This window comes from Salminus brasiliensis, chromosome 22 (genome assembly GCF_030463535.1).
Source record: "Salminus brasiliensis chromosome 22, fSalBra1.hap2, whole genome shotgun sequence".
In the NCBI taxonomy this organism is placed as follows: Eukaryota; Metazoa; Chordata; class Actinopteri; order Characiformes; family Bryconidae; genus Salminus; species Salminus brasiliensis.
The window spans coordinates 18502511-18529462 of record NC_132899.1 but is presented as its reverse complement, the minus strand read 5'-3'; the positions used below and the strand labels follow the sequence as shown (position 1 = coordinate 18529462).

General features: G+C 38.6%; 2 protein-coding genes and 1 long non-coding RNA gene across 5 annotated transcripts; 2 read left to right on the top strand and 1 right to left on the bottom strand.

The window, feature by feature from the left end:
- Nucleotides 1–218: 218 nt before the first annotated feature.
- Nucleotides 219–5881, bottom strand: cfap119 (cilia and flagella associated protein 119). 2 transcript variants are annotated; one of them, XM_072667652.1, is made up of 10 exons: nucleotides 5706–5881; nucleotides 4418–4567; nucleotides 4273–4307; nucleotides 4104–4169; nucleotides 3845–4008; nucleotides 2913–2983; nucleotides 2705–2821; nucleotides 2522–2594; nucleotides 2320–2430; nucleotides 219–482 (listed from the first exon to the last, which is right to left on the bottom strand). In XM_072667652.1, the coding sequence occupies exons 2-10, from the start codon at nucleotides 4433–4435 to the stop codon at nucleotides 322–324; spliced, it is 816 nt and encodes a 271-aa protein (XP_072523753.1). In that variant the 5' UTR covers nucleotides 4436–4567; nucleotides 5706–5881; the 3' UTR covers nucleotides 219–321. The 2 variants fall into 2 exon arrangements, with proteins under 2 accessions (XP_072523753.1, XP_072523754.1); XM_072667653.1 differs by lacking the exons at nucleotides 4273–4307; nucleotides 4418–4567 and having other exon boundaries at nucleotides 5706–5861.
- On the top strand, nucleotides 4993–18560 carry rnf40 (ring finger protein 40). 2 transcript variants are annotated; one of them, XM_072667648.1, is made up of 20 exons: nucleotides 4993–5032; nucleotides 5756–5896; nucleotides 6022–6189; nucleotides 7842–8163; nucleotides 9332–9529; nucleotides 11353–11474; nucleotides 11747–11893; nucleotides 12412–12486; nucleotides 12600–12719; nucleotides 13050–13229; nucleotides 13361–13496; nucleotides 13794–13915; nucleotides 14418–14683; nucleotides 14832–14949; nucleotides 15116–15265; nucleotides 15529–15741; nucleotides 15875–16000; nucleotides 16193–16333; nucleotides 16440–16541; nucleotides 16700–18560. In XM_072667648.1, the coding sequence occupies exons 2-20, from the start codon at nucleotides 5762–5764 to the stop codon at nucleotides 16874–16876; spliced, it is 3018 nt and encodes a 1005-aa protein (XP_072523749.1). In that variant the 5' UTR covers nucleotides 4993–5032; nucleotides 5756–5761; the 3' UTR covers nucleotides 16877–18560. The 2 variants fall into 2 exon arrangements, with proteins under 2 accessions (XP_072523749.1, XP_072523750.1); XM_072667649.1 differs by lacking the exon at nucleotides 4993–5032 and adding an exon at nucleotides 5312–5500.
- Nucleotides 18561–19330: 770 nt separating this feature from the next.
- Nucleotides 19331–26882, top strand: LOC140544135 (uncharacterized). Its single transcript, XR_011978220.1, has 5 exons — nucleotides 19331–19591; nucleotides 23943–24044; nucleotides 24419–24556; nucleotides 24700–24752; nucleotides 25310–26882. It is a non-coding gene; the product is annotated as an uncharacterized lncRNA (long non-coding RNA).
- Nucleotides 26883–26952: the final 70 nt, after the last annotated feature.

The following is a 26952-nucleotide window of genomic DNA, read 5'->3' as shown; positions in this document are numbered from 1 at the left end:
ATTTGAGCTCGTATGATTTACACCGAACAGCATAGTTAGGTGGTATCAGAATTTTCATAAGCATGTATGGAGGAAAATTAAACTGCGGTCTGTTTCTCTGTAGCTAAACTGCAGTTTTTGGGCCATTCCTATCATGTAGAAAATCATACATGTAATGTGTTCTTCTTTTTAAATATAACTGGTGAATTGTGCATGTTTGAAATATATAACTATAACTGTTTTTAATGAAAGGAAATGATGAAGGCATTTATTGTGAGATTGGTTGCAAGTTCGAATACAGCCGTTTGGGAAATGCTGTCCAGATGAAGTGAAGACGTCTGGTCACTTCTTAGACTGAATTTTAGCCTCCAGTGCAGTAAGAGCATGGTTCAGCTGGTCAGTGCTTTCTTGAAGCCGCTTTTCTAGCTGAGTGGTCAAACGCATCACTTCGTCCTTTACTTCCTTTTCCACAATTGTCCGGAGCTCTGTTTTTGGGGATGGACCTAATAATGCAAACAAGAGAACTCAAAGTTAATAAATGAACAAATAATAATAAATAAATAAAATAAATACAATAGCTTCACCAAATGGCCACACATCTTTCACTCTAGACTCTATAGCATCTCTAGTGATGATACATGCGTCTGCACACCAGGTTCTTTTTCTTCATTTGTTGCCCATCTGCCTTTTATTTCAGGTCTATCATCACTTTGTTATGTGTACCGTATATGTACACAGAATGGTAAAGTAAATGTTGGATAATTTACTTGCTGTGATTATTTGATCTCATTCAGCCACGAGAGCATTAGTGAGGTCAGGTACTGATGTTAAAGCCCAACAGTATTAGGTGGTGCTCATTCCCTCCAGAGAATGCAGTTCCTTTGCTCCACAGACCTGTGCTGGGGTGTTAAAATAGCTCTCTAGTTTGGCATTCAGCATGATGACTAGGTTTATGTGTGCCTGCTTTATGTGAGCATTCAGTTTGGATGCCAATGCTTTTCTACAGAGTTTAAACAAGCTGTGTGTGTATGTGTGTGTGCAAACACCTTTAATAATAAATACAGTGCCAAAATGTTTGGGACACAGGCATATATTTTATTTGTAGTTTTAAATTATATTCAAGCCATTTAAATTTGGTTGAAATCCACATTAGTAAAAAAAAAATAATACATTTTAGTTTAGAATGTAGAAATAACCACTTTTTATATATATATATACCCACCACCCACTTCCAAAGCCCTGTAACTGTTTACAGGTAGTATATTAGTCATGTTAAGTACTTTGTTGCGTATTCTTTGCATACAATGACAGCTTGAAGTCTGCAGCTCATTGAAACAACCAGATGTTCAGAATGCTTTCGGGTGATTTATCTATTTAGTCAATCAATCAATCAATCAGACACTGGTCTTGTCTTCAGCACATGAAAGGAATACTCAGTAAGCCTTAAATCAGCTTACTGACTGGGCCAGTTAAGCATATTCCATTTTGTTGCTTGGAAAAACTCCTTTGGGTCTTGGGCCGGATAAGAAAGACATTCTAAATTCTCAAGAATTTTCACTTAACCTTTCACAAAAAATCTTGACAATGGATATGCCTCTAAAATGAGCAGCTTAAATAGTTGAATGACAGAATTAATGTCTGATTTAAGTGAATCAAAAGAGATTACAAAGTCCTGTCAGTTTCTACATAAAGAAAAATCACCTCTTGCTCTTGTTTTCTGAAAATGTTTGAATGCTTAGTTTCATTCTGGTTTTCCTACATTTTGCTCTCTATTCACTGTGCGGATTTAACTCCGTATTAGAAAATTACAAATGCTATTTCACATTGTTTATGATTAGATGTAAAATGTAGCTTAAAATATTATGTTACAATTGACTTAAAAAAGGACAAAATCCTTAAAAAAAAAAGTAACATGAGAATATTTGAGAAGAGTTTTTGGAGAATTGTATTTAAGAACATTCTTATGAACTTCTTAGAATTTACTTTAAGTTTTTGCTCTAGAAACACCTTTGTGAATCTGACCCCTTGTTATGCTGTGGGATGAATCCCAGGTCATAACACCACCATGTTTTACAGATGAGGTGGTATACTTTGGATCTTGGACTTTTGAATCTATTCCTTTGTATCTTCATGCTTTGATCTTGCGATTGATAAGTTAAATTTGGCTCATTAGTACAAGTCACAGTACAAGTGCTGTAATTTCTACATGGCAAAAAACTAAAATGCATATAAATGCCATAAGTGTCCCAACATTATTGATGTTACTGTATTCTAATGACTACATTACACAAATTCACAGTTTCAATAGTCATATACAACAATCTAATATCACATAATTACCTTGGTTAAGTGTCTCTGCACCTGTGGTCAAAATCTCTGCTGATGCTGGCTCTTGCTCACTCGCACTGTCTGCTTCCTTCCCAGTTTCATTCTCTGCACCTGTAGCACACTCTTAATGTAGGGATAAGAATCAGCCTCAAAACTGACCTCTAATTCTAATAGGAAAGCAGTAAACTTGTTTAATAATACTGAGTTATTGTACCATCACTGGCTTCCTCCTTTGTATCAGCATCCTCAGACAATCCAACATAAGATAAGGATAAGTCCAAATACATCTTCGCCGACAGTGAAGGGGTAAAAAAAAAAAAATCCCATCAGTGAATCAAGTTCTAGCACGGCAGAAATTCAGCACATTTTCTGTACTGCATTTGGAGGTCCAACATACCTGCGGTGTGAATATGTACTTGTACAGCACGTAGTGCCTCATATATGTGTTGATGAGGTATTTTAGAATCTGTGTCACTTGTTCTGCATTGAAAAGACTGACACTGAAAGGAGGTCTCTAGGAGGGACAAAAAAACAATGTGTTTTAACTGCAACAAATCTTTACCCATAAGCTGAATGTGTTTACTTTGTTATTATGATGTACATACTCTGACAGAATGACAAAGCAGAAGCTCGCTGCAATAGGAAAAACACTGTTCCATGTTGTTAAGGGGGGTTTCTGTAGTGTATAATAGAAAAGATTATTAATATACGTTATATATAATAGTCACAAATACAGACAGTAAATATTAGATTTTTTTCCCTACTAATCAGCAAAAACAGTTGGTTTAGAATTCACTGTTTCTGCAAAGTCATGAAAATAAGTGCATTAGCTTCACCTGCCTAATGAGTAGATCCCCCTTGTGCCACTACAGCAGATCTGGCAATTCAAGGCAAGAACTCCACAAGACCTCTGAAGGTGTCCTGTGGTATCTGGGCACCAATCTGCTAATTTTTCTGCTTTTAACAGGAATCGCCTTCAAGAACTGACTGTTCACTTGCTGCTTAATATATCCTAACCCTTGACAGATTCCACGGTGGATGAAGATAATCAATGTTTTCCACTTCACCTGTACTTACTGTCATGGTTGGTAGGTTTATAGCCTCTCGTTGAGCATACAGCAGTTAAACTCTGCCCATTCGTGGTGAAGATATAATATAATATATCATAAAATAGAACAGCCAATCAGAACAGAGGTCACATATATCAATGTTAAATTCACAGTAACCGTAAAAACAACCTGTTTAATTATAGGAGATAATTATAGTTACTCTTCATATACATGCACAGCACATAACCGCTCTACATATTTATTCCATTTTACTATTAGAATAGTAACTTAGTTTGGATCTGAATCACACATGTATATGCGCAGATTTTTATATTTTTTTATTTATTGTCTTTATACTGTATATATTGTCTATGCAACCGGTCTTGTGTCTATTGTCCCTGCACTACTGTATCATGTCCTACCTGATCGTGACCCACACAAATACCATAAGCAGACTTAAAAACTCTAGAAATTGGAAATTATATCACCTGTGTTAAGTTGATGCACATTCTTTACAATGGAGAGAAGAACAGATGTTTGCTCTCGGTTGAAATGTTGCTCCCTGCAAAACCTCACTACATTTGTGAACAATTCCAGCAGAATTCCCAGCCGTGGCTCGGGCAGGTTGATGCCTAATGCATGACACAGAATCCTAAAAAAAGAACAGAAAATAAACTATTTTTATGTACAGAATATATTATTTAGAATTGCTAAAAGGAAAGGGAATATGTATGAAATGTATGAAACCTTTCTATGTCTGGTATTGACTCTGCCTTGTCAATTTCCTCCATATCACTGTAACTCAGGTCTGCCCTGCAAGGTCAACATTAATAATGATGTTTGATAGCTGACAATTGTAAGTTACTTTTTGCTACTTAATTGTCATTTAATTTCATAATGGTCAGCTAGGACATACCATAACAGGACTCTGGCTTTTGGTAGACATGGCTCCTACAATACAAGTCAATTCTTAGAGTCAGTCAAGGCAAAAACTATCTAGGTTAGAAGTTACAGGATCACTGTTATTTAGCTATCTATCCAGATGCTTCCTAATACCATACCGATGTTTCAGTCTTCATGGTGGTCCTCGGAGTTAGACTTATAAACACAATTTTAATCCCAGTGGTCTCTTAAGCCCTCTGAACCCGCAGCAGAAGACGGTCAGTGAAGCTGCTCTGTGTTGTAGTGTATCCTAGCAACAACAACCGGATCTCCCCCCAGAAAAGCAGAAGAGTCAGATACGTAAAATAATTAAACTTTGTAGTTAAACTACCAATTACTTCAAAACTAAACTAGGACAGAGACATTTTTATATTCCAAACCCAGGCTGTGTTAACGCCATTTGGGTTACAAAAGTGCCGGGGAATACTTTTATTGTGAAACGTGGCATTCCTGAACGAAGCCACTGCTACAGTGCCGCAATAACTAGCCAGTAAAAAACAGATTGCAGTCTCGCAGTATGATCAGAACCTTTACCTTTTTATGTTATGTTTTATGTTTAAAATAGTAATAAGCTTATTAATACAATATTTTACTCGTCTGTGGAAATAAACGGTTTATTTTTGTCCAATTTTTATAGTGACTTTTATTGTGAAGCTATCCGCTCGCTTCTCCAATTTTCCTCCGTAGCCGTTTTCGTACCGCTACTGCCGTTCCTATCTTTGCGGCTAGCGAAGGTTTGTCGCTGTGCTCAGATAAATGTGTCAAATGTATTATTTTAATTGACAGACTGGGATAGGTTTGTTTTTGTTAGAACGCGCACACCGAGCTAACATTATTAATATATAAATTACGCATTTTTAGTGTAGGGAAGGCTTTCGTTTTTACTGTAGCTACATGGCGAGCTAGCTAGCTGGAGCTAGTGCTAGTGCTAGTGCTAGTGCTAGTGCTAGCTGACGTATCGAGACGTAATGTTAAGTGTTAGGTAGCGCTAGCTAAGCTCGGTCTCATTAGCAGCAAAGCTAAGGCTAGCAATTACAGTACAAACTGTTGATTATAATAGTTGTATAAGACTATATACACACACATATATATATAGCACTAGCTATATATAAAGCTGTTGTATGAGCCACTGTCGTACTTTGCGAGCTGTGCTCTCCGTTTTGAACGTCGGTCCTCTGCGGTTGAGAAGAGAGCGTTAGCAGGTTATAAAGAGCGATTTAGTCTTAAAGGGTAAAACTGATGAGGTCGATTTAGTTACACGACGCGTTTTTTTATTGAATAGGATTAAATTAATAACATAGCCAAGAAGACATAGTCATGAACTCATAAACTCCTCTGTTAGGAGTCGGTTCCTAGACTGTAAACATTAGCTAGCTATTCTCTAACTGCACACAGCTGCAAAGATACCTGTGTTTTGTGCTTGTTTTTAGTCCATATCTCTGTCTTCTTAAAATAAGGTAACCATGTCTGGCGCGGGGGGTAAGCGTGCCTCTGGAGGGGACAGTCCTCCTGGCCCTCCTGAAAAGAAGATGAAGAAAGAAGAGAAAACTACGACAACCCTCATCGAGCCTATTCGTATCGGAGGAGTTTCATCAACTGTGAGTCTCCTGTCGTTAGCAGTCATGTCTAAGTCTCTTCAGACATCTGTACAGTGATACTGTTGATTTTGGGCTGAACACATTAAGCCAGATGTTTACGTGTGGTATCACGTTGTGCTTTGCAGGAGGAAATGGACATGAAGGTTATTCAGTTTAAGAACAAGAAGCTGTTTGAACGGCTTGAGCAGAGACAGGCAATTGAAGATGAGCTGAGAGAGAAAATTGAGAAGCTGGAAAAAAGACAAGCGACTGATGATACTACACTTCTCATCGTCAACCGCTACTGGACTCAGGTACTACACATTACACACATGGTTATGAATACGTTAGGTCAAGTGATTTCATTGTCATTCCTTAATATAAGTTGTATACATTGGCACTAGGGCTGCACAATATTGGGGGAAAAACTGAATTTGCAAAACATGTAATATCACATATTGTGATATTAAAACAATAAGTGAAATTTCACCAGAACTCATTATACTCATTTATGATTATTGATCATAAACATGTTGTGCTATTAATAATGCCCATGGTGTATCCAAGATTAAAGTAAAATAAATGATACTGGGCAGATAAAACTGTACAAGAATGCACAAGAATTGTTCTTAAGGCCTCATGGTGCAACAAACGGCAGCACCATGAGGCCTTAAGATGCTGGACTACACTGAGAGCAGATATGACATCACATGTATAATGGTGTGTACAGGGGACAGAAGAATCGTATAAATAAATATAAACATATAAATATGTACCTATTGAGAAGAACAGGTTAGTTACTGTACTGGTTACTCAGGGAGTTCTCCAGGGCTCTGTTCTTGGTCCCCTGTTATCATCTATGTACTGCCTCTTGGAAATATTCGTCCCATGCCCTCAATGTCCATTGTTATGATAATGACATTCAGATTTATTTGGGCCTTAAACTCACTGAATCATTCCCACTATCCTCTCTGTTGTCCTGTATTCAGGAGTTTTTGTGTTAATTGGTTGAATGCTAACTATCAAGTTTAACGCTGATTGGTTTTAAATCAACCACCTCTGCCTATTCAGACTGCATTTGTGTTGTTGATACCCCTGTCAGCTCATCCTCTACTGCAAGAAATCTTGGTGTCCTATTTGACCCAATTGTCAGTTTTGTTTCTAATATTAAATGTCTGACTAAGTCTGCATCTTTGCAGTAGAGGACTAGACTCCACCCTTTGCTCTTCTTTAAAGATGCTGAGATTCTGTTGCATGCTTTCATTACTTCGGTCAGATTATTGCAGTTCTTTGTTTTTTGGCTTACCTTCTAAAACTATGCTCTCTTCAGTACATTCAAAGCTCCGCTGCCAGAGTGTTAGTACACCTTAAGAAATCTGCCCATATCACCCCTGTCCCTCATCAGCTACACTGGCTCCCAGTTACAGAACACATCCGTTATAAAATTCTGCTGTTGACCATTAAGGCCTGGCATGGACTTGCACCTACTTATCTAGCTGCTCTTTTATATTCTTATGCATGTAGGTGCGCTCACCTAATTTTTATTTATTAATTTATTCCCTTCAATTTTCTGCCCAATTTGCCGATTACCCAATCCATACATACTCTCCCCCATCACATGCAATGCTCCTCACACAAAGATTGTGAAAACTGATACACCTCCTCCGACACACACACAGCAAGCCAGTGGCTCTTTTTCGGAAGTACTGTTGATGCAACGTCAATAAGAAAACAGCACTCTCAAAGGAAAATGCTCTGATGCATCGGTCAGCATTCACATTGGAGTGATGATGTGAGAAAGTGCCATCTACCCACCCTGGAGAGAGCAAGGACAATTGTGCTCGCTCAGGGCTACGGCTGCCAAAAGCTTGCAGCATGGCTGGGGTTCGAACTAGCGATCCTCTGGTCACTTCGTTATTTTAGAGTAAACCTTAATGTATTCAACACCTTGTCTTTCTTCACACAGCTGGATGAAAATGTTCAAGAGTTGCTGCAACGTGTTGAGCCTGAGGTTACTCCACTGCCTGTGAAGACTCCTGCTAGTCCCCCAGCCTCTGCCCCTGCCACTGTTCCTGCAACAGCCACCTCACCTGCCCCTGATTTCCCTACCCCTGCAGTGGAAGGAGAGGATGGGCTTCCTCAGCCTCTGCCTCCAACAGCAGAAGAGGATGAAGAGCAGCAGCAGCCTGAACCAGTACAGCAGCAGGAGCAGCAACAGGAACAAGAGCAGAATCAGCCTGATGCTGTGGAGAAGCCTCCTGAGGGTCCAGTAGAGGATGGAATCCCTGGTAAACACACTTATTCAGTGCCTATTTTTAAAAAAGGTTTACAGTTCTGTGTCAGTTATGTCAGCTAATGCAATTTAGAAAGAATGTAAGAATGATTCAGTGGATGGAGTGCGTTTAGGGCTAATGGTTGCTAATCTTGTTTGGTAGTTTTTCCTAACGTCTCATAAGATAACAAACATTTTTGAAAACAATAGTTGCTCAGATCATTTTTATGCACTGTTCTGGAGAACACAACCAAAAATATCAGCTACAATGACATTTTTCTTTGTGTGCATCTAGAGATGCGAGGGGGTGGAATGTTTCGATTAACGATTAATTTCCAGTAAATTACCGGTAACCTTCCATGGGAACTTTAGCTCAGGAACTTTGGAAATATTCCAAAATGTAAACCTTCCATGGAAATTTGGGAGATTATGAGAATTTATTGCAATTAATATGAAATATTGAACAATTTAAAGGAACTGTGTCATACACTATAATCAGTGTACCTTTTTTTTTTGTCAACACCAGACATGAATGTATAACAATACAAATAATAACTATAACACAGTTAGTTGCAAGCAGAACTTTATAGATGCTTAATTATTTCATTGAACAATCAAAAGTTCAATCAAAAGAAGGCAACTCCTGGTCTCAAATGAAATTGCTCATTAAGCTTTTTGATTTACCAGATAGCAAGCAACTGTGAGATTACACCTTGATTTAACAGTTGCTGAAATGTTTCAGTGCTATTACTGTCAACTAAATGATGAACATTGTCAAAACGTACCTGACTTTAGGTAGCAATTTGGTCCAAATGTATGCTTTCAGTAGTGATGAGTGTCAGGTTTCTAGAAATCATCTGGACATATGCTGTACATGTGACGAAGGAATGAACAGTGCATGCAGGGGTGTGGTCTCAATTCCTTCAGTGTAATGTGCCAAGTGTCTGGGATGAAGGAGCTGCTTTGCTGTTCAACCATTTTACTATCATATCTAACTATTTTAGCCAAGATTATGCTTTAGTATATGTTTTTTTTACCAACTATATGTAAGCTGCTCACCTTTAGCTTCAAATATTCCCATTATTTCACATTAATTCCCGTTAATTCCCATGGTAAATTTCCCAACTCTGAAAATTTCTGGAATTTTGCAAACTTACCTGCATCCTTCCGATTTATATCTACAGCCCCTCCTCCACCTCCTCCATTGAGTGAGAGTGCAAAGGCCTTTCTCTCCACTTTGGATAACAGTAGTGAGGAGGAGCTCAGTTTGCAGCTTCAAGACCGGATGCAATTCAGCAAGGGGGCAGTAGCCTGCATGGTTTGCATCTTTGATCGTCTGCACAGCTCTATTGAAGAACTGTGTACTCATGCACACTCAGCAGGTAAGTAACCAGCAACCCAATCACTTAAGTTGTTTATTATATTTCAAAACTCCTGCTGAATAAAGACCAAAGTTATATGAATAGATTTGTTTAAAGGCAGAAAATAGTGAAATAGTGACATTAAAAGTTACAGTGGGGAGAACAAGTATTTGATACACTGCTGATTTTTCAGGTTTTCCCACTTGCAAAGCATGTAGAAGACTGTAATTTTTATCATAGGTACTCTTCAACTGTGAGTGATGGAATCTAAAACAAAAATCCAGAAAAATACATTGTATGATTTTTAAATAATTAATTTCCGTTTTATTGTGGGAAATAAGTATTTGATCATCTATCAACCAGTAAGAATTTTGGCTCTCACAGACATGTTACTTCTTCTTTAAGAAGCCCTCCTGTTCTCCACTCATTACCTGTATTAACTGCACCTGTTTGAACTCGTTACCTGTATAAAAGACACCTGTCCACACACTCAATCAGTCAGACTCCAGCATCTCCACAATGCCCAAGACCAGTGAGCTTTGTAAGGACATCAGGGATAAAATTGTAGACCTGCACAAGGCTGGGATGGGCTACAGGACAATAGGCAAGCAGCTTGGTGAGAAGGCAACAACTGTTGGTGCAATTATTAGAAAATGGAAGAAATGCAAAATAACGGATAATCTCCCTCGGTCTGGGGCGCCATGCAAGATCTCACCTCGTGGAGCATCAATGATCTTGAGGAAGGTGAGGAATGAGCCCAGAATTACACGGCAGGACCTGGTCAATGACCTGAATAGAGCTGGGACCACAGTCTCAAAGAAAACAATCAGTAACACTCTACGCCGTCAAGGATTAAAATCCTGCAGTGCACGCAAGGTGCCCTTCCTCAAGCCAACGCATGTCAAAGCCCGTCTGAAGTTTGCAAATGACCATCTGAATGATCCAGAGGAGGAATGGGAGAAGGTCATGTGGTCTGATGAGACAAAAATATAACTTTTTGGTTTAAACTCCACTCGTCATGTTTGGAGGAAGAAGAATGATGAGTACAACCCCAAGAACACCATCCCAACCGTAAAGCATGGCGGTGGAAACATCATTCTTTGGGGATGCTTTTCTGCAAAGGGGACAGGACGACTGCACCGTATTGTGGGAAGGATGGATGGGGCCATGTATCGTGAGATTTTGGCCAACAACCTCCTTCCCTCAGTAAGAGCACTGAAGATGGGTCGTGGCTGGGTCTTCCAGCATGATAACGACCCAAAACACACAGCCAGGGCAACTAAAGAGTGGCTCCGTAGGAAACATCTTAAGGTCCTGGAGTGGTCTAGCCAGTCTCCAGACCTGAATCCAATAGAAAATCTTTGGAGGGAGCTTAAAGTCCATGTGGCCCAGCGACAGCCACGAAACCTGAAGGCTCTGGAGGAGATCTGTATGGAGGAGTGGGCCAAAATCCCTGCTGCAGTGTGTGCAAACCTTGTCAAGAACTACAGGAAACGTCTCATCTCTGTAATTGCAAACAAAGGTTTCTGTACCAAATATTAAGTTTCTTTTTCTGGTGTATCAAATACTTATTTCCCACAATAAAATGGAAATTAATTATTTAAAAATCATACAATGTATTTTTCTGGATTTTTGTTTTAGATTCCATCACACAGTTGAAGAGTACCTATGATAAAAATTACAGTCTTCTACATGCTTTGCAAGTGGGAAAACCTGAAAAATCAGCAGTGTATCAAATACTTGTTCTCCCCACTGTATATGTAATTAAAAAGCATAAATATAATGAAGTACTAAAGCATTTTACATTTTCATAACAAAATGCATTGTTTTTGTTTCTTTGTTAGTATGTGAGGAGGACGGTCAACGAGAAATTATTGCTACAAATCGCACGCTCCTAGAAGAAAATAATAGACTACACGATTTGGCTTTCTCCTTGCAAGGGAGACACCACAAAATGTCTTTGGAGGTACTCATTGGTTCAGTCTTGTGCTTTGATCTTTGTTGGTCGCGTGTTTTGTAAACAACTGAAGGGGCTTTTTCCTTACTGAAAGATGCCTACTATGTGGTGGTGATCTCATCTGTAAATGAAATGTGGAAAAAAAGATGTAGAGTTTAAAAAGGTGCCTATGTCAGTGAAGCAACTGGCTGTTTTAATGTCTTGACATTGTCGTCATTCAGAATTTTAGCACTGCTTGGTTCGTTTTAGCTTTTTCATGTGTTCTGATGTTGTTCCTGCAGTATAACGAACTGGTTGATAAAGTGACAAGCTCTGAGACAAAAGTTTCTGAGATGGAGACTGCTGTGGAGGACCTCCAATGGGACATCGAAAAACTTCGTAAAAGAGAGCAGAAGCTAAATAAGCATCTAGCAGAAGCTCTTGAGCAGGTTAGCTTTTTGACATTGTTTGCATTAAATGAAATACTGCATAATCCAGTTTAGAAATATGTGTATTAAATGAACGTGATGAAAAGCTGCAGGAGTTTAGACATGGTTCATAGACGAATCAGATATACATAAATAATGTTGAGACCAGTATTCAAACAGGTTTAAATGGCTCCCCAGTAGTTGATTATAACAACCACAGAGTGTGCCATGCCTGGTAGACTACAATACACATGAAAAACAGGAAATTGGCAACTGTATTCAGATCTCTTTTATTCTTTTTGGTCATAAAGGATAGATAGGATGTTCTACTGACTAACAAGCAATGTTGGACACTAAACAGATACCAAAGCAATATTTTCCTGTAAGCACACAAGCTTAATAATCAGTCTAATCAACTAAATAGTCTTGCTTTTTGAAGCGGATATGTTCTAGATATGTTCCAGATATAGAATTCAAAAAGAAGATAATATATGTGAGTTTGTTGATTCATTTATTTTGTTTATTTGACTTTTTCTCAGCTGAATTCGGGCTATTATGCTTCTGGCAGTTCTGGTGGTCTCCCGGGTGGTCAGATTACTCTAAACATACAGAAGGTAATGTTTCATCTTTGAATGTGTTTTTCATAATAAGTACAGGTGTCCCTTTTTTTTTTTTGGTACATATTGGCTTCAAGTTAAAGTTTATGTTATACCAATTTTCTTGTCAGTTTGAGTGTCTGAATGCTGAGCTGGAGCAGAACCAGGAATTGGCCAATAGCCGCATGGCAGAGCTGGAGAAATTGCAGCAGGAGTTGCAGGAGGGAGTCCGGGAAAGTGAGAAACTAAAGGTACTGGTGCACTGGTACTTTGCACTGGAAGTGCTGAGTCCTTAATTATCTCCGATGCATTGCTTTGTTTAAGGTCACTTTATAATTTGTTTCCTTGTGTATCTCTTATCAGGTCTGCATAGTTTAGGGTTGCCCAGTTAACAACCCTTTTATTTTGTTATGTTGATTTTTACTTTTATGGGAGGCTCTTTGAAAAAAATCACAGAAACGCTCTGCTTTTTTGTGGCTTTTGCTTTATCTGATACCGAGTGTTAATATTCCAATATTTTGATAGCCTTTGACAATCAAAAAATCCTTTCTAAATTACTAACTCTAATGCATTTCTATAAGATGGACCTGCGGAACATTCCAGAAGAGGTGGTGAAAGAGACTCCAGAGTACAAGTGCCTCCAGTCTCAGTTCTCTCTGCTGTACAACGAGTCTCTAGGAGTGAAAACCCAGCTGGACGAGGCCAGGGCTCTGTTGCTTACTGCCAAGAATGCTCACTTACGACAGATAGAGCACATGGAGGTTAAAAGCATGAAAACAAAATCTGGGTTCTGTACAATGAACCCTTTTTAAAATGTAATTTCTGTACTATCCAAAATACAGATAGTTATGTTTTCTTTTTACACATTCATCTCTCATGTATGTGTTTGTAGAGTGATGAGTTGTCTCTTCAGAAGAAGTTACGAACTGAGGTCATCCAGTTAGAGGACACTCTAGCTCAGGTGCGCAAGGAATATGAGATGCTTCGAATCGAGTTTGAACAAAACCTTGCAGCCAATGAGCAAGCAGGTAAAACCTCTGTTCCAGTTTATTTATTTCTTTATCAGGTTTATTCGGGTGTCATTATTGAGTTGCAGATGGCGTTTTAGTTAACATTTAATTCAAGTGAATTTCCCCTGGGGCAGACTTGTTTTACTGTAACCGTGGTAGAAGAGAGGAAGTCTGTGGGGGTGGTGTATCCTGTCATCACTTTTCTTATTGTTCATTATTTTGGCTGGAGTTCAGTGCTTACCAAGCATCAAATACTGAAACGACTACCCAGTTATCAAAACCACCATCTCTACTCTACTTCATCTCCTTCTACAGGCCCAATAAACAGGGAAATGAGACATCTAATTAGCAGCCTTCAGAACCACAACCACCAGCTCAAAGGGGATGTGCAGAGATACAAGAGGAAGTTGCGCGAGACCCAGATGGAAATCAATAAGGTTGAGCTCATATTCACCCCTCGATGTCTGTGAGGTTTCTGTGTAAACCGAAACTAGTCTCTTTTTTTTTTTTTTGGTCCTCTTATGATTAAATTGCACATTTCGTTGTAATGACGTAAACACGTACATCAGTCGGGTTTTGTTGAGGTGAAAGGGGGGGACAAACATTTAGCAGTAAATGAGGAGTTGACGCTATGATGATGGCATTTGGGTGCATTTACTTATTTATGCCTGTTAATGTTTGTTTTAAACATGACGTCACAAGCATGAAACAAAATGACTTAATATGATAGGCCCTCTTTTTTCTGTATAATCTATAAATTAGATGAAATGGGGAAAAAAGTCTTCCAACATTAAACCAACCAGTAAAAAAAAAAACTTTTACTTAAACATGTTAGCAGCAGAATAACCCCAATTTTAGAATATTTTAAGTGTTTTTTGTTTTTCTGCCTTTTTATTTATTTTTTTAAATAATTGTTTTAATTCTTACTTTTTTCGCCAGCTGAAGTGCCAGAGTGGAGAATCCAGCAGTGTACTGATGTTGGAAGAGAATGTAAGTGATGGAGGACTGGATGTAAAGAAAGAGGAGGACGACGACCAAGAAGAAGAGGAAGAAAGGAGGCGAGAGCTGGAGAGACAGCGAGCCCGGGAGCGTGAAAGAGAGGTGGAGCGGGAGAGGGAGAGGGAAAGAGAACGCGAAAGGCAGCGTAGTGAGGAGCTGAAGAGAAAAGACTCTGACACACTGAAGATGCTCAGAACAGAGCTCAAGTAAGCCTTTTCTTTCTTACATTGGGATTTGCAGTGACAGCCTTAGATAAACCTCTGTTTGATGAATCATCTGAAATTCAGAACAGTATAATGTGGAATATATAAAGGCAAACTGTGCTTTTATGGTTGCATCATATCCCCTAACTAGGAAAGCACAGGAGTCTCAGAAGGAGATGAAGCTGCTGCTAGACATGTACAAGTCCGCTCCAAAAGAGCAGAGAGACAAAGTGCAGCTCATGGCAGCTGAGAGGAAGTCCAAAGCAGAGGTCTGTGTTCCCTCCAAATGTAACAAAATAAACAAAATGAATTTAATCAACAAAGACATATATTATCTTTTATTGACATCTATATATATATATATATATATATATATATATATATATATATATATATATATATATATATATATCATTGTGCATCTTGTTCTTGCAGGTGGACGAGTTGAGGCAACGGGTGCGAGAGCTAGAGGAGAGAGAGAGGAAGGAGAGTAAGAAGCTGGCTGATGAAGATGCTCTGAGGAAGATTCGTGTGGCAGAGGAGACCATAGAGCATCTGCAGAAAAAGCTTACTGCCACTAAACAGGTCATTCTTTATATCTGTTTACTGTTTTCCACCAGTATGACAAATCGTGTTTAGAGTGAGCTAATAGTCTGTGATAAAATGTAGTAGATTTTAGATAATGACTCCTGGTTATATATTATTATACTTATTACTGCAATTGCATGAATATTAACCTCTTAAACACTAGCCTTTATATTCAGGTGCTAGTTATGTGAGTGAAGAGCTGACGTATGAGCCCACAAACAGACTCTCAACGAGAACTTCCGTGTGTGTTCTGTGCTCAGGAGGAGGAAGCCCTGCTAAGTGAGATGGATGTAACGGGTCAAGCTTTTGAGGACATGCAGGAGCAGAACAGCCGGCTCATGCAGCAACTTCGAGAGAAGGATGATGCTAATTTTAAATTAATGAGTGAGAGGATCAAATCCAACCAGATCTATAAGCTGCTACGAGAAGAGAAAGAGGAGCTGGCTGATCAAGTGCTCACCTTCAAAACCCAGGTATGGAGTAAATTTGAGTTTATTATTAATTATTAATTATTAATTTTTTATTATCATCATTTTTTGCTGTTGACAAATTTTAAGCAGTACTTTTATACTATTCGTTAAGGCAATTGTACTATTTTCCTCCAAGGTTGATGCTCAGCTGCTGGTAGTGCAGAAGCTGGAGGAAAAGGAGGGCATCTTGCAGAGCTCATTAGCTGCTCTGGAAAAAGAATTGGCGCTACGCACACAAGCGCTAGAGCTCAACAAGCGCAAAGTAAGTGGAAGCTCACAGAAGTTCATTACATCCTGGATCTCATTTTTGATCTTTTTTTTTTTTTTAACATGTTTTAAATAGTTTATAGTTATTAGAATGTGATCCTGAACTATACCAGTTTACAACTACACCTCTCTAGACCAGTGATGCAAGAAACAGCATAAACTGCATTCTTTCTTATCTTGTACTCAGGCAGTGGAAGCGGCACAGCTGGCTGAGGACCTTAAAGTGCAGCTGGAACACACCCAGGCCAAATTGAAGGAAATCCAGACGTCAGTCCTAGAGAACCGTACTGCACGTGAGCGGGAGAGTGGCAACCTTAAACGTGCACAGGTCCTAAAAATGTTCTTACTAACGCTAAAAAATAAAAGCATTTTTAAAAAGTATAAGAAACTAAACTATGAGAAACTTATGTAGCATTTGATGTTTCTTTTTTCAGGAGGACTTGTCTAGACTCCGCCGAAAGCTGGAGAAGCAGAAGAAGGTGGAGGTATATACAGATGCTGATGAGATCTTGCAGGAAGAAATCAATCAGTATAAGGTAAAGGAACCACAGCTGCTGTGGTGGATGACGTGGTGTTTCCCCAAAATAAATAATTACTGTCTGTTCTTTAGTCAGTTATTTTTACTTCTTTTTACTCAGACTATGCATTCTCTGTTTTTGATTGATTGATTGATTGATTGCATTTTTGTCTTTAGGCTAAACTACGGTGTCCGTGTTGTAATACCCGGGATAAGGAGACTGTGCTCACCAAGTGTTTCCATGTTTTCTGCTATGAGTGCTTGAAGACCCGCTATGACACTCGCCAGAGGAAGTGTCCAAAGTGCAACGCTGCTTTTGGCGCCAATGACTTCCACCGCATCTACATCACTTAAGCTGAAGCTGGGACAATTAGCAGAAAGAATAGTAAAAACATGGGAAGTAGAAGAAGAGTTAAGAAAGTACACTGTTTTTGTGACATTATTTTGCTCACAAAGCTGCTTCCAGTACGTCTGTGATGAGTTGGTGCTAGAGACCAAATGGACAGTATGTTTGCAGATTGAAAGGGTGATGAACTGAGTGAAGATTATAGCTAATAGCACACAACCAGTGCTTGTGAATAGCTGATGTGTCCATCACATCATGTTGTTTTTTGTTTTGTTTTTTTACTTTTGTTTTCTAGTGTTTTTTATGTAACTTAAAAATTTGATTTTTTTTGTTTACTTGTTTGTTGCTTTTGAACATGTACTGAACTTTGTTAAAAAAGAAAAGAAAAAAAGAAAACAGCAAATCACCACAGTCCCTTCCACCAAACTTCCCATACCCGACTCGGGATGTAATGTGTTGCAGACATCATAACAAGCTCACAGAAAATGTGCATCTGTAAAACATATTGCAAATTTGTTTTCCTTGTGGTAGTGATGGGTCTTATCCAAATGAATAGCACAGTAACTCCTTTCACTAATAGGATCCAGCTTCTGATGTAACGTGCTACTCTCTGGCTACTGACGTACAATAAGAATATGACGGACAGACTGAACCATGAGAAAAGCTGAAGACAGCTATCTGGTGCAAATGCTGTTCCAGAGCCCATGCAGATTTTAAAAAAGTGCGAACAATGTGAAGGTTCATTTTGGGAGCAGATGAGTTCTTTTAGAAATGAGTTTGAGGATTTAGAGTTTCAGCTTGTTTGGCTTTTGTAAATGGGGATTCCTATTCAGTTTTGGGGGTCCTTTATAGTCAACACTCACGGCGTAGTTGCTGAGCCTATCTCTAGGGTGTGGAGAATAAAGACCATAGCTCTTCATAGTATGGCTTAGAAAACCACACACGTTTGAGCACTGTTTTTTTTTCTACAGCCTGTGCGAGCCAGCAGTTGAGGTGGAGTGTCTTTCTGTCCTCAATTAAGATGTCCTGCAAGAGAAGATTTGTTAGCGACTGTGCAGGTGCTTACACAAAGAATTCACAACGTAGCTGTGGGGTGACTTCAGGATGGACCCATGGGCCTAGTTAATCAGATCTAATCTGGGTTTTTGGCTTCTACTGAATCCTGAAGCCACACAAACTGAATACCTCCACTGTAAGACATTCTTGTATGAGACAGTTCACTTCCCTGGGAGCCAAAATGAGGTTCTTAGCATTGTTTTTGCTTCATAGGAACATGGAGGGTGGTGGTCTTGGGTTAAATGAACACTCCTCATAAAGAAGTACGCTTTCTTTGGAAGCATAAGCCAGATTTGGGGTTTAAGCGCTGTTTTCCCTTTTTTATTAACATGGAAAAGGTTGGGCTTTTGAGTCAGTCTGCTAAAGTGATTGTTTTGCACCGTGACAGGCGGAGATTTTGCCCCTGGGCTTTTCATCAGAACAAACTCATGATGTCATTGCCATATGAGCTGAATGCAGTACACATGCATGTAGGCAGTAGTGAGTCTTCTCTGCAGCGGGGTTTGGTCTGAATAGTCCATGATCTGTCATTCAGCACGTCTGAAGAAACTACATGTTATGTATTGTAGATTTGCAAGCATGTGTCTTGTTACAATAAATGCAAATAAACTTGGACGGTATGAGTAAGAGGAACAATGTCTAAAAAAATCTGACTGAATCCTGAAGCTGCAGAAACTGGAAATACTGTATAGCATCTAATTTCCATAGTGAGTGCTTGTGTGCAAAAATTGGGTGTTTGACATGGTATGTACAGTTGTATGGATATAGAGGAGGGTGGTCTGCAAATAGGCTGCATGTAAACACACCTAACTGAGAAAGCTGAGTGAGATCATTTAAGAGGAAAAAACACGTGTATTTAAACTTCATTTTTACTTATAAAATTAAGGAGAAACGTTTTTTCGACGTTGCTCTAGTTTTCTGTTTGCTTACGGTGTTGCCCTGCCACCGGTGTTAGTAATTCCAGCACACTCTCACACTCACACACACACACACACACACTCACACACACACTCACTGCTCCCTGACTGCTCTGTTTGCGCTCTTGGACCGAGCTCCAGGAATGACGTCGCTGGGTGTGGTGACTTTCATGAGCTCCGAGCCCTGTTTGCTCAACATCGTTTTGTTGGAGACTGGGGTCTTTCACTCCTCCAGAAAAAAAACCCCCAGACTTTAGACACGATTTGCTCGACCAAAGTAACGAGAAATACTCATTTATCCAGGACAGACATGCTCTCACTCCATGTAAATGAGTCTGAGTGTGTGTGTGCTGAGGCTAGCGGCGGTGTGTGCGAGAGCTCTGAGCTTCAGGGATGCCCTTCCTCTCCACTGTCGGGCCCCATTAAGAGAATCTCAGTACAGCACATAGGAAATGAGTCAGAGGAGCTAAGAGCCCAGTGCGTGGGTGTGGGCTCCAATAAAACAAGGCCGAGACTCGCGGTGACTCATTCACATGCTCGGCCTCTCTACGGCTCAAAAAGAGAGAGAGAGAGAGAGAGAGAGAGAGAGAGAGAGAGACAGCTGCGGTTCTGTATCTCCCCACACTGTTTCAGAGAAGATTGCGGCGCCTCACGACAGCAGCGCGATGGATCTCCGCTCCGTTTGTCGGGTCTTTGGCTTGGTCTTCGTGGCCGGGACTCATTTAAGCGGAGGGATACACGCGGAGAGAAGTAAGAGCAGCTTTTGGGTTTCTTCAGCAACTTTCCCACGAGTTAGCTCCAACCCCCCCGACTCCTTATTCTAATTCTCTGGTCCACCTTAAAAGCGCCAGCGTGCGTCCGAGGCATCATTTAAGGTGGATCTGAGAAATAAAATCACAGTCTGGAGAATAAGTAGAAAATGAGAAAATCTGCTTCGTGACTTAATTTCCCTTTATTAAGGGTCAAACTGACAGGCAGTTTAAGTCACGGATTTGTTTACAGCAGCCTATCGCGTCGAAGGTGTGTCAGCAAAGCTGTGCGGTTGCTTAAACGTGTAGCTTGAAGTTTAGCCGCTGGGAAAGAGTCGCCCAGCTTCGTGTTGGATGAACATGGCGTGTTTAACTGGAGCGCAGTTTCACTAAAGACTCGCTTCCTCCAGACTTCCCACCGGTTCCGCATTCCGATGTCCTTATTTCACTCCTCTCGCGCGGAGGGAGCTGAATTTCAACAACCCCTGGAGTGGCAGACCTTTCTCCTTTCCACTCGCAGTGTGGGTGTGTGCTCCGGACCAGTGTCTTTAATGATGGAGATACAGGGGAATGTCTTCAGTTGATCTGCTTTATACTGAGGTGTGTGATTTCAGTGTGAGGGAAGCGCTGCTGTGAGCCTGCAGTCATTTGGGTGACCCTGAGGACGTTGTTTAGGCTGCGGCTGAGTTATGAAACACTTAACACTGAATTGCATCATGTTAGAGGCAGTCAGTTCACACAAATCACAACTTGGTATTGGACTGGATGTAGACTTTTCGGTTACATATGAATACTCAAATTCTAGGCAATGTATTGGTAGATACTGCTGCATATAAACACAGGTGGTTAACTATAGGCTATATATAAACACAGGTAGTTAACTATAGGCTACATATATATATATAAGCAGGTAGTTAACTATAGGCTATATATAAATGCAGGTAGTTAACAATAGGCTATATATAAATGCAGGTAGTTAACTATAGGCTATATATAAATGCAGGTAGTTAACTATAGGCTATATATATATATATAAGCAGGTAGTTAACTATAGGCTATATATATAAATGCAGGTAGTTAACTATAGGCTATATATAAATGCAGGTAGTTAACTATAGGCTATACATATATATATATATATATATATATATATAAATGCAGGTAGTTAACTATAGGCTATATATAAACACAGGTAGTTAACTATAGGCTACATATATATATAAGCAGGTAGTTAACTATAGGCTATATATAAATGCAGGTAGTTAACTATAGGCTACATATATATAAACGCAGGTAGTTATCTATAGGCTATATATAAATGCAGGTAGTTAACTATAGGCTATATATAAACGCAGGTAGTTAACTATAGGCTATATATAAACGCAGGTAGTTAACTATAGGATATATATATAAACGCAGGTAGTTAACTATAGTCTACATATATAAACGCAGGTAGTTAACTATAGGCTATATATATAAACACAGGTAGTTAACTATAGGCTATAAATATAAATGCAGGTAGTTAACTATAGGCTATATATACAAACACAGGTGGTTAACTATAGGCTATATATAAATGCAGGTAGTTAACTATAGGCTATATATATAAATGCAGGTGGTTAACTATAGGCTACATATATAAACGCAGGTAGTTAACTATAGGCTATATATATAAACACAGGTAGTTAACTATAGGCTATATATATATAAATGCAGGTAGTTAACTATAGGCTATATATAAATGCAGGTGGTTAACTATAGGCTACATATATATATATATAAGCAGGTAGTTAACTATAGGCTATATATAAATGCAGGTAGTTAACTATAGGCTATATATATATAAACGCAGGTAGTTAACTATAGGCTATATATATAAACGCAGGTAGTTAACTATAGTCTACATATATAAACGCAGGTAGTTAACTATAGGCTATATATATAAACACAGGTAGTTAACTATAGCCTATAAATATAAATGCAGGTAGTTAACTATAGGCTATATATATAAACACAGGTGGTTAACTATAGGCTATATATAAATGCAGGTAGTTAACTATAGGCTATATATATAAATGCAGGTGGTTAACTATAGGCTACATATATAAACGCAGGTAGTTAACTATAGGCTATATATATAAACGCAGGTAGTTAACTATAGGCTATATATATACGCAGGTAGTTAACTATAGGCTATATATATAAATGCAGGTGGTTAACTATAGGCTATATATATAAACACAGGTGGTTAACTATAGGCTATATATAAATGCAGGTAGTTAACTATATATATATATATATAAATGCAGGTAGTTAACTATAGGCTATATATATATATATATAAATGCAGGTAGTTAACTATAGGCTATATATATATATATAAATGCAGGTAGTTAACTATAGGCTATATATGTATATATATATATATATATATATAAATGCAGGTAGTTAACTATAGGCTATATATATAAATGCAGGCAGTTAACTATAGTCTACATATAAATGCACTATTGGCTGCATGCAAAATGCACTATTGGCTGCATGCAAACTATAGGTTACATATAAACAAAAGTAATTAACTATAGGCTTCATATAAACAAAAATAATTGACTTTATGCTTTATATAAACACATGTTATTAACTATAGGCTTCATACAAACAGGTAATTAACAGTAGGCTACATATAAACACAGGTAATTAACAATAAGCTATATATAAACAAAGCTAGTTAACTATAGGTTGTATATAAGCAGGTAATGAATGATAGACTGCATATAAAAAGGTAATTAACAATATGCTGCATATAAACACAGGTAATTAACTATAGGCTGCATACAAAAACAGGTAATTAACTATAGGGTTCGTATAAACACAGGTAGTTATCTATAGGGTTTATATAAACACAGGTTATTAACTATAGGCTTCATATAAACACAGGTAATTAACAATGGGCTACATATAAACACAGGTAATTAACTATAGGCTGCATATAAACAGGTAATTAACCATAGGGTTCATATAAACACATGTTATTAACTATAGGCTACAAATAACAGGTAATGAAGAAGTTGATATAAACACACATGATTACCTATAGGTTACATATACATGCAAAGGCAAATAACTTAAAGTTGTGTATGAACACTGGAAATGAACTATTGGCTACATAGAAACATTGCTAAATAACAACATGCTGTATATAAGTGCACAGGTAATTTACTATAGGCTACATATAAATACAGGTAATTAACTGTTGGTTACGTACCAATACAGGTAATGAACCATATAAATACATAGATTCTTAACTATAAGGTACATGTAGCCCACATGAGCCTATGGATAAGGTCCTATAGTGAACCTCTAATGAGCAGATTACACATGTTTTTCTTCACACATGTTGCTGTTGTGCAGCATACGGCATCCGGATGATACACAGTGCTTGGGCTTTACGTATCATTGTACTCTAGTCAATGCAAAAAGATAAACTTGCACAATATACATATAACTGACCTGAAATTTCATTAAAAAAAAATACATAAATAGCATTGTATATGAATTTCATAAAGAAAATCAGTGTGCATTGGAGTGGGTGTATCTGAACTCCCGAACTGCGTTTTATCTAGATGTTCACAGGATATGACTCAAAAGTAGCATTTTCACTGATTCATTGCTCAGCTGATTTCATACCCAAAGACCAGATCTATCATGAAGGGATTGTGCCTGCAGTAAAATCGGTGTGCTGTGTTGTAAAGTATATCGTTTATCTGTTTTTCCCAAAGTTTACTCAATTCTATAGAAAGGTTGCCTTCACTGACTCTCAGTGCTCATTTAAGAGTGAGGGTGGTTTCAGAGAGATTCTGTGGTGCATGTCTGACCACAGGCTTTCATATTTCTGCAACGCCTGCATCAGAGGTTTATGTGAAAGGTGAACTGCAGCTGCAGTGCCTATGTTGCTTCTCACCAACCCTAAGATTTTCCTGAAGTCATTTCTCCCAGTGATTTGCACTCTTAAATGTTTCGGTGTAAGAGATTAGTGGCTGCATCACAGTCTGGGTCGCTCTCAGACTCTCAAACAGATGATACACTGCTTACGCACTCTGAGCATGAGTAATAGCATTTCCCCACAAGTGCTCCACCACATCACTTGAACGGAATTTCCCAGCTCATTTCAAATGAATTACAGACAAAAGCAGTTCCTTAGATTTCCTTGTTTTTTCAGGTAAAGACTGTAGTTTGACTGTCAAGAAACACCAGATATTTCCACCAGTTACATTTCAGAAATGCAGAAATTAGCACCATACCATGTAATGTTTGACTAATGTTTGATTTCTTCTTCTTTTTTCTACTTACAGACCCCTCCTGTCAACACAAAGAGTTTTTCAACAACGATCTTGGAGAATGTGTACCCTGCTCTATATGCATAAAGTACCCCAAAACCCCATCATGTGACACATGTGAGTTACAGAGACATTTGCTTAATTACATCCATATGTTGGCAGAAATCAGTGCTTTAAACCTGCAGTACATTCTAATAAACTCATACAGTTTGTACTGCTAAGCCCTGGTTTCCCAAGCAGAGATTAAACCTATTACTGGACAATATTTCCTTTCTAATGGGAAATCTTTATTCAAAATGCTCTGCAATCCAGGACTAGGCTTAATCCCTGTCCAGAAAACCTAAAATGTTTAATGGACTGAACACTGTTTTTAGCTTTTTGCTTAAGGACAGTGGTGCAGTAGCTCAAAGCGTATGCTAACATCAGGAGTGCTGTGAGTCTCTGAACAAAAAACTGGAGTTCCTCCAGTAACAACGTCCTCTGTTTAACAGGCCCAGCCATCGAGCCTCAGGATTCTTGGAGGGTGGCAGCCATCACCAGTTTATCTGTGCTTGCAGCTTTGGTTGTTTTTGGAGCATTGCTCATAGGAGTTCTAGTACATCAATGCAGATCCAGAAGAACTTTACGTGGTAAGAATTAAACACACATATGGTAGCATATTCACCATATAGTTTCAACAATAAATATAAAAAAGTAATTATTTGATAATGCTGCTAGTAGTCCTGTCAGGAAGACCTTAGAACTGATCAGAATTTTCCTGTGCATCGTTTAGAGCCAATTGAGGAAACTACGGGACCTCTTTATCCAGTGTAGGCACTTCATTAAGTAGGTATTCAGTCTCTCTGTTAATGATTTTATTGATCCACCCTGTGTCGGATAGGTTTTCAGGATAACGCACATCACAATACCTACCTACTACATGCTTCTAGTACCTCACCCGAATCTGTTCTAACTGATCTCCATATACTTAAGTAGCACCATATCACGTTAATTTGCTCACTGGTCACTAAATAAGCCACACATACATTTATTGTTTAATATTTCTGTGTATTGCAGAATTTTGTGGCGGTATATGTTCCTCACATTGTGATGTGTCTGGTGTATGCTGATAAGAACTGGTCAGATTACATGTTTAAAAATTGTAAATATGAACACATGCTCTACAGAGCACTCTTCACCACCACTTTTTCAATGGATAATTACAGTTTATTTGCTTTAGGTAACATATTTTTGCATGTACAAAGGTTATGTTGATGTTATGTTTTTAAATGATTTTGAATCAAAAATCTGCTGCTTATCCAAATGTTTGCATACAGTTATGTCTAGCTTGTTGCCGAGATAAGGTGTTCTAAAAACTGTCTGCTTTCTACTTGTCTCTCCAGCAAAATCTGATGAAACCGAAGAAGACAAGACAACTATGTTAGTTCGGTCAGTGAACAGCTGGCTGATACAAATTTAGTGTTTTTTGAGTAGCATGTAACTCTTCTAATTTATTATGTTTGTAGATCAAGCTAGAGGTGTTTAATGCACTCCGGAGTAAGCCTGTCGTACTGTCACCGTGCTCTCAGAAGCCGCACTGAGACCTCGTCATTCACTGTGCAGAAGGTGCCGGCAAACTAGAGGTGTTAGTTGAGTACTACCCTTGACATGACAGCGATGACATGGAAGCCTGAAAATGGATAAATGAATTGCTTCTAAGCTTTGTGTAGATTTTCAATGGTCACTTCTCTGACAGGCATTACCTTTTTTAAGCGTTACAGTGAGGGCCCTTGCTTTTGGTTTTTATATTTCTTTTTAAACCCCTATGCACTTATGTCCATTATGTCCATAAATGTCCATTTGTAGATTCTGTTTAGTTATATATTTTTTTATTTATGGAGATTTCCAGTGAAAACTGCCTTAACGTGCCAGGAGAATAGTGTACATAAATAAGGGCTGTACGTCACACAGCAATACATTTTGTACAATACCTATTTACCTCCATGTTAGATTTATTCTGCCATATGGCATATTGAATGTATTGTGTAACCAATGTTTTATAGATCTGTGATCTGTTTTATATTTGAGTACTATGCACTGTTAGTCTTTGTAGTATCAAGAATGTTCTGAGACTGACTGGCGATACTTATGCCCGTCTATGGTGTTAAACGTTGTAGGACGCATCTACAGGAATGCCAGTGGAAAAACATGTTACCTTATTAAGGCTGCTACAGGTGCAAGTAGCCAGTTAAAGAGGTGGAATTGGGCACAGAAATATCTGAAATCCTCAGAATTCACATTAAAGACATCCTGCAGCTCGTTTCATCATGCTTTTACATTGTGTGTTGTTCAGTTGAGTGGCATGACGCTGTTGGGTATCCAGACTCATAACAAACTAGACCATCTACCAATTTAGTCATCAGTGGGTTCAACAAATGGGGCTCGTTTGTGGTAGCTATATTCAATGGGCTGAAACTGTTTTACCAAATCTTGTGCAACAGTTTCTCAAATGCCAAGACCAGAGGATTGCCATAATGGATTTTAAGACTTCATGTGTGCTCTTAAAAATTAAGGTGCTTCAGACGGCTCTTAGAAGAACCATGTGCAAATGTGAAGATCCTTTCAAAGATGTATAAGTTTAAATTTAGAGGTTCTTCACAAATCATTAAAAGCATCTCTCATTTATATGAGTAGCTTACATACATCTGGATATCTGACATGTTTAACATAGGCTGTGGATCCAAGATTCAACAAGTATGCAGTATTAAATGTGTATGGCCTTTCATCCTATGGTCACTGTCACAGTTTTGAATAGTCAATTTCATGGAAGACCAGCTCTTTGTCCCTTTGCAGCAATGAACTGACAACTGATGCATATTCAAGACATATGTTCATTTTGTAGAAGCATAACGATGTATGACCTTTTTCTTGAGATGTAAATAAAACATCTGGAGTACCAACGCCTTATTATTAAAATGCAGTCTAATCAGTTATTTGCATGTCCTAAATTGGCCACCACTGCCTCCTTGACGATAAGCAAGCAAAT

What these genes read in the sequence shown, in the direction of transcription:
- rnf40 (XM_072667648.1), top strand. Translation starts at nt 5,762, where the DNA reads ATGTCTGGCGCGGGGGGTAAGCGTGCCTCTGGAGGGGACAGTCCTCCT. An exon ending in ACCACAAAATGTCTTTGGAG is followed by an intron (nt 11,475 to 11,746) that starts GTACTCATTGGT and finishes TTGTTCCTGCAG; the next exon opens with TATAACGAACTGGTTGATAA. An exon ending in TGCTCACCTTCAAAACCCAG is followed by an intron (nt 15,742 to 15,874) that starts GTATGGAGTAAA and finishes TTTTCCTCCAAG; the next exon opens with GTTGATGCTCAGCTGCTGGT.
- cfap119 (XM_072667652.1), bottom strand. An exon ending in TGCTTTGTCATTCTGTCAGA is followed by an intron (nt 2,822 to 2,912) that starts GTATGTACATCA and finishes TGTCCCTCCTAG; the next exon opens with AGACCTCCTTTCAGTGTCAG. An exon ending in TGCAGAGACACTTAACCAAG is followed by an intron (nt 483 to 2,319) that starts GTAATTATGTGA and finishes TTGCATTATTAG; the next exon opens with GTCCATCCCCAAAAACAGAG.